General features: G+C 43.6%; 1 protein-coding gene across 7 annotated transcripts; it reads right to left on the bottom strand.

Moving 5' to 3' along the window:
- Positions 1-513: 513 nt before the first annotated feature.
- On the bottom strand, positions 514-4,956 carry tti2 (TELO2 interacting protein 2). Of its 7 annotated transcripts, none has more exons than XM_057033114.1 (11): positions 4,815-4,956; positions 3,787-4,255; positions 3,534-3,694; positions 3,372-3,429; positions 3,099-3,227; positions 2,327-2,419; positions 2,064-2,257; positions 1,844-1,987; positions 1,601-1,760; positions 1,401-1,491; positions 514-1,243 (listed from the first exon to the last, which is right to left on the bottom strand). In XM_057033114.1, coding segments are annotated over exons 2-11 (1,500 nt in total). In that variant the 5' UTR covers position 4,255; positions 4,815-4,956; the 3' UTR covers positions 514-1,241. The 7 variants fall into 7 exon arrangements, with proteins under 7 accessions (XP_056889094.1, XP_056889095.1, XP_056889090.1 ...); XM_057033115.1 differs by having other exon boundaries at positions 1,401-1,488; XM_057033110.1 differs by lacking the exon at positions 514-1,243 and having other exon boundaries at positions 1,318-1,503.
- Positions 4,957-7,403: the final 2,447 nt, after the last annotated feature.

The raw sequence follows: 7,403 nt of genomic DNA, 5'->3' as shown, positions 1-7,403 counted from the left end.
GATGGTAGTGGTGGTGATGATGATGATGGTATTGGTAATGATGGTGGTGATGATGATGATCATGATGGTGGTGGTGATGATGGCAGTCATCCAAGTTGTCAGATGGCATTGCTCCAGTCAGCAGGGATGTCGTTGACAGTGCTCATGTCTTCCTCAAGCTGTAGTAACCAAGGCTAAAGAGTATGGTGGTAGCTCCTCCCAGGAGGTAGAGTTATCTGGAATTTTGCCTTGGCTCCTCCAGGTGTGTGAGCATGCGGTGTGAGTGTGAGGTTTAAATAGTATAAAAAGTATTAATTCAGCTCTTATGTCATGTCTGATTTCAAAATCAAATCAGAACTAAAACATTACATCAGAGTTCCCCAATCTTTTACCTGTGACCACAGTCCCCCATCAGAGAGACTGTGGTCAGTTTGTAACAGAAAAAGTGTGACGATCATAGGGATGCCTAAACGGAAAAATGTATTGTTTTACAGACAGCCACACACAACCAAATAACCCAGAAAAAATGCCAGGAAACAAATAGCACTATTTATTAAATAAATAATTACCAAATAACCCTCTCTGGGTTCTTCACAGAAAAAAGTCAGGAAATAAATAGCACTAGTTGTGCCACGCTGTGTCCTGCACATCTATGCTCTCTTCCAGTGCTAATGGAAAAAAGTCAAAATTCTTTTGTCTTCTGCTGCAGCTGGGCATATACATTAGACCTGATTTCTTCAATGCATCAGGTGACTGTACTTTCTGACACTCACGGCATTAAATATACCTCTTCTTCCGCAACAGCATTCATACATTTCTTGACAAGCTCTCCATCAGTGAAAGGTTTAAAAAGGTCAAATACGAATACACATATATGAAGAAAAAAATAATCAAAATGCATCTCTGGTATTGTTCAGGGGCCAGGCCAAATGTGGAGGCGGCCCATAGTTTGGGGACCTCTGCATTAAGCCAACACTGATTTCATAATCTTTAATTTGGCTTCTTGGTTTTTGATGCTTTACTGTATTTCTCTTCCCAGGTGCAGCTGCAGATAGAACTGATGTGCTTCCTGGATGAGTTCCTCATTTCAATGAGGACTGGGTGGTCTGCTTGTAGAGGTGATGAAGGACCGAGACTGAAGGTCATCTGGAAGACAGCGCCATCTTTGGGTCCCACAGCTCTATCAGTGCTCCTCTTCTCTGAGGTGGTGGAGCTAACACAACATCCACCAGTAAAACTGTTGGTGTTAGTGTCCTCATCTTCTCTTAAAGCAGCAAAGAGTTTTCATGTTTCAGCAACCACAACATTTAGTAGAACACAAGAAGATGGAAGCAAAGACACCATGTTGGTTCCTTTAATGAGACATTTGTTTCTGAACCAAACTGTAGAAAATTCCTGTTTCTCTTCTCAGTCTGACTTACAGGAAACAGCAGCTCTGCTCTCACGGATGGGCCCAGTTACTGTTGCTAGGCAACGGAGGACATCAGAACTACAACTGCTACCTTCAACCTGCTGAAGAAGAGACTGATGACAGACTCAGAATCAGAAATCTTTTAAATCTAAGTTAAAATGGCAACATCAAAAAAATCATGATGAAAATTGTTGCACCAGATGAACTCACCTGCAGGTTTCCATGACAACAGCAGTCCATCAGCGTGATGCAGAGAGTAGCTTCACTCATCAGCCTCTGTTTTAGTGAATCATCAAGGTCAGAGTCAGAAGACACGTCCAGCAGAAACTTTAACAAGCTTCGCAACACCACATCAGCACGAGACGTCATCCTGTATGAAAGATAGAACACCATCCTCATACAAGTGCAACGCAGCAGCGGGACACTCCCTCCGCAGTGTTTGCCCCTCCTCACCGAGGCCAGGCAAATCTGATCATGTTCTGAAGAGCGCGCAGAACCTTCAGTCGGCTCCTCTCCTCGGATGGATCTCTGACCTCCAGGTATCCCAGAACCACCCTGTCTAGTCGCCGCATATGTCTGCAGATGGCCACACCCATCCTACAAAAAAGACACTCTAAACCCTCTCTGACACAAACTCCATCCTCCCGATGTACCCGCAGTAAAATCCACCCACCTGTCAACATACAGAGGCAGGGCAGAGGCATACACACGCCGCAGCGCCACCTTGTGTTCTGCCTCCATGTTGGTCAGCATCAGACGCAGCACATCGTCATGCCGGCAGGGCTTCCTGGGGGAGGAAGAAGGGTTGGGTGTGCAGGGGGGCTTCTCTAAAACCAGTAACAGGTCCAAGAGACACCAGAGGATGGGCTGCATACACACACTTCCTGTTTACTGTACAATAATTGACAAGTCATCAGGTGATGTAATGTATCTTACCTGTATGACAGCAGCATCTGTGGTGTAAAGGTGTTTGAACAAGGCCTCATACACAACCTCTGCTGTGTTCCACTGACGAAGCTCTGCAGCAGGCTATACACAGACGCACACGCACACACACACACACACACACATGCACGCACGCATACACACAGATCAACGATATTATTTTATTAAGTGTTCACGTTTCTATGCCACAGGGGTCAGATCTGCTCTGGATTTCAGGTTAGGGTTACACCTGTTATGAACCAGAGACCAAAGTTTGAAACTGGTTGCACAGGAAAAACTGCAGAGCAGCCGCCCCAACCAGAAACATATAAACCCAACCTCTGCTGTCTGAACGGCTGTGCACTTGTACCAGATGGTAATCTGTCATACTGACAATGTCCAGAATCAGTCAAGAAACAGCAGGTTGTGTGCTGAGCCAGCAGCTCTGTTGATAAGGCAGTCACATCTTCAGAATCCAGGTGCCAGGACCAGGATGGACTATAATTCAGCTTTTAACCTGAGTCTTCCAGCTAGACTGATGACACAGTTGTTGGTTTAATTAGCAGAGCTGATGAACCAAAGATCATCTCTGGTAGACTGGGCAATCCCACAAATTGTCTGTCTTTACAGCCAATACTTTTATTTATTTATTATTTAGATGCTGCTCAGCAGTTCTTTAAGTGTTCTAGATTTGACTGCCTTAGAATGTTTTTGTGCATTTGTGAGGCCCACTGAAATTCAACTGTGTTGCCATGGCAATGTAGTATTGAATCTCAAATCTCACTGTGTTGAGCACTATGTGGTGAAGACAGCGAACTCCCATAATGCAGTTCTCTGGTTTGTAGTGGTCGGTGAGAAGAAGTGAGGCAGGAAGGAGGCGGGGCAAGAGAGGGGAAAGAAAGGGTTGAGTAACCTGAACACACCCCACCCCAACACACACACAACACACACACACACACACACACACACACACACACACACACATTAAGAAGGAACTGTTGTTATGATTCCAATATTTAAAGAATGGCATCATCTGTAAATGACAAATGAGTCAAACCTGCAGCACAATCCAAACATAAACAAACTTCACTGCTTCACACCGCTGCCACATGGTTCTAAAACACACAAACACAAACACTTTTATAACAGAACATTCAGGGAGGAGATATGATTTCCATTCCCACAGATGGGGCAATTCATTGCAGAAGCACAAACTAACTGGGTCATTTGAGGTTGCAGGATGTCCAGGATTTTTCCTAGAACTCCATTGTTTTCCCCTGTCAGGAGGTGGCCAGAATCTCTCCAGCCCCCTGCCCTGAGGAGCACCTCCTGCAGGTTTCTGGCTGCAGCTCTGGAGACAGAGTTGGTCCAAGGCTGATCCTGAGGAAAACATCTCAGGTAAGGCTTCATAATAAAAGTATTGGGGTTGAAGTGAAGCTTTTAATGTGAAAGAATTCTGGATTCACTCTCACCTGAAAGTGTGTGACAGCAAACACTAACACAGAGGGAGCTATGGTCAGTGGAATGCCAGTCTGAACACCCCTGTTTCCCAGAGTTTCCAGTAGTGCTGTGAGAGCGGAGCATACTGTGACAGCTTGATATGGAATACTCTGATAGGTGGCAGCAGGTAACGAGCCATAGTCATCCTCACAGAGCGGTAGAGCAGCAACTCTTACCAGAGCCTTTACCACAGCGTTGTACTCGACCTGAAGTTCTGCTAACCCACTACTTGGACTGAACAACCAATCAGGATCAGCGGTTTGGAAAAGATTTGCCACATGACCAATCAGATGGAGCGTTTCAGAGTATGACAACATATTAAGCAGTTTCTTCTGCAGCTCAGACAGAAATTCCGTGATTGGAGGGAGAGTCTGAGAGGAAAGGGGGGTTTCTGAGGAGGAGGAGAGCTGAAGGTCATCAAATAAGGAGGACAGGCCCATCCTGAGAAGGAGGTATAGAGGAGAAGAGGAGGAAGAACATGTTAGCTGTCAGATGTTAACATGAAGACAATAGTTTTTTAATAACTTATTCAGGTCATTTTAAGATTTGTCTTTTCATAAAAAAAATGTTAGTCCAAGAGAATCACAGCAGCACAAGTGTCTTCAAAGAGCTCCATGACAAGACAATGAGAGTTTCATATATCATGATATTGCTCTTTAGGGATGCATCATTTCCTTTTGTCCATTGGTTTTTTACATGGTTTCGGCTCTTTGAAGTTTATATATTGATCTCATCAACTCTCCGCGGAGGGGGCGGGCATGGACTGGCCAAGACAACCGGAAACGCTAGGCCAGTCAGTGCGACAGTGAAATTAGCACAATAAAGAAATAATAAGATAAGGTAGCTCATCTCCTACATTTCTACATTTATTTACAAAGTTAATGACTACAGATCAAATCGACATGATTTCTATAGTAACAATTACGATATTTTTCCGGAGATCAGCGTTGGGTCACGAAAAGAAAAAAAAGTCACTTCGTAAATTGTTCTGCACAGTGACCTGAGATCAGCAGCGTCAAAACGTCACAGTCAGCTTTTTCGTCGATAAAAGCAATCGATCCCATTTGACAGATATTAATTCTCGGCAGGCGGAGGCCGCGAAGCAGCCAGGCGTTTTCACCGCAACGGCTTTGTTCAGATAAATATGTCCGACTTGGTACAAGCTCTATAACAAAGGTTCCGGGAAATAATCGCATTAATCAAGTTGGAGAAATGAAGCTGTATTTTTTATTGCAATCATGAAATTATATTAGTCCAAACAAACAACAGTTAGCCAACATCACAGCAAGGCGCATCTGAAAAATAGCTCCCTACTTCACGTCAGTGTTTCAAGGTATGCGCATTTGTGTGTTATTGACGTAGACGATTCTGTACAAAAAGTTACAAAACCATCTTTGAATCACAAGCAATCAAAGAAAAAAAGATGAATTTTGTCATTGATTTTTAATATTCTCCCCTCAGTAACCACGCACTCACACACGTATGTATTCATATTGTGCAATTACGCAAAAACAATGTCGGACTCCGTAGCATTCTCTGCTCCCCTCCCCATTCTGGCCAGCGGTGAAATGTTTAGTCGTATGTCGTTGCTTCGTCGCTGGCTGTCACGGTGGTGCCCCGAAAACCAGGTGTCCTTTGTAGACGATTCGAACAGTTTTAGGGGGAAACCTGGTATGATTAGGAGACACGGTGTCCATCCCACCCGGGATGGTGCTTCTCTCATTTCTAGTAACTTGGCCAAATTAAGTAGACCCAAAGTGACCTGACATACCAGGGTCCAGACCAGAATGCAGAGTTGTAGTCTTACACGGCTGCTTCCATAGAACCCTCATCCACCAACAATAACATATTTAATACTATAGAGGTAGTCTCTCCACGGTTCCACGGTTAAAAGTTCACCAAGCACAGAGTAATGGAGTGGTCAATCACCATAATCTTATTAAAATGAATACCAAAGCACAAATAGAAGAAACTAACAGCACAATTAAATGTGCATTATTAAATATTAGAACTATTTTGTGTAAATCCCTGTTAGTGCACGACCTGATAGCAGATCATCACATTGATTTATTTTTTCTTACTGAGACCTGGCTTCAGGAGGAGGAGTATGTTAGCTTAAACGAATCTACTCCTCCTACCCATCTTATCTATCATATTCCTCGTGTTACTGGTCGAGGAGGAGGAGTGGCAGCAATCTATCACTCCAAGTTATTAATTAATCCTAGACCCAAACATGACTCCAGTTCATTTGAAAGCCTGACTCTTGGCATCACCCATCTGAACTGGAGGACAGAAAAGCCATTTTTGTTTGTAGTTGTATATCGGCCCTCTGCTGGACCACATTCAGAGTTCCTATGACAGATCATTCTTTGATCATTTTTACATTTAGGATTAAGGATTCTTCTATGTTCAAAACACAGTCTTACTATAGCAGATGTCTTTCAGATAATGCTGTTGCTAAGTTTAAGGAAGTTATCCCTGAGCTAATCCCAGGACCACTGTGTGCTTCTCCAGGGATCAATCATGATAATCTTAGCCCTGCAGAGGTTGACTCTATTGCTGAAGGTGCAGCAGCCTCACTGAGAATCACGCTTGATTCTGTTGCCCCCCTGAAAAAGAAAATAGTAAATTAAAGGAGGTGTGCCCCCTGGTATAATTCACATATTAGGACCCTCAAGCAGAAAAGACTGTCTGGTAGTTTACAAAAAGGCCCTCCATAAGGCTAGAACGGCTTATTTTTCTTCTTTAATTGAAGAAACAAGAATAACCCCAGATTTCTTTTCAGCACTGTGGCCAAATTAACCAAGAATCACAGTGTTTTAGATCCACGTATCCCTTCTTCCCTTAGTGGTGAAGACTTCATGAGCTTCTTCACTGATAAAGTTCTAGCTATCAGAGAAAAGGCTAACCAGGCCATCCCAACAACTGGACCATCACCAGATGTGCTGACTGCGGGAACATACAGGGTCTCTAATGAGCCCTTAAACTCCTTCACCCCTGTATATTTTTCTGAGGTGTCTTCGCTAATTCAGAAATCCAAGTCCACCATGCGTCTTTTAGATCCCATCCCAACACACCTGTTGAAGGATGTTTTACCAATGATAGGCAGTTCTATCCTGGACCAGATAATTCTTTCTTTAGTGACAGGTTATGTACCCCGGTCCTACAAGGTGGCAGTGATTAAACCGTTGCTGAAAAAACCATCACTGGACCCTGATGTGTTAGCAAACTATAGCTGATATCCAACCTTCCTTTTATCACTAAAATTCTTGAGAAGTTGGTGGTGACTCAGTTACTGGAGCACCTGCAGAGAAACAGCCTGTTTGAGATGTTTCAGTCAGGGCTAAGAGCTCACCACAGGACAGAAAAAGCACTTATTAAAGTTACTATTGATCTTCTTATAGCTTCAGATCATGGACTGGTTTCTATGCTGGTTCTGCTGGACCTCAGTGCTGCTTTTGATACAGTTGATCACAGCATCATACTACAGAGACTGGAACATATGATTGAGATTAAAGGGATAGCACTAGACTGGTTTAGATCATATTTATCAGATAGATACCAGTTTGCTCATGTCCATGGCGTTCCC

This window comes from Takifugu flavidus, chromosome 5 (assembly GCF_003711565.1).
Source record: "Takifugu flavidus isolate HTHZ2018 chromosome 5, ASM371156v2, whole genome shotgun sequence".
NCBI lineage: Eukaryota > Metazoa > Chordata > Actinopteri > Tetraodontiformes > Tetraodontidae > Takifugu > Takifugu flavidus.
The sequence above is the reverse complement of the archived record's forward strand: the minus strand, read 5'-3'. Positions and strand labels throughout refer to the sequence as shown.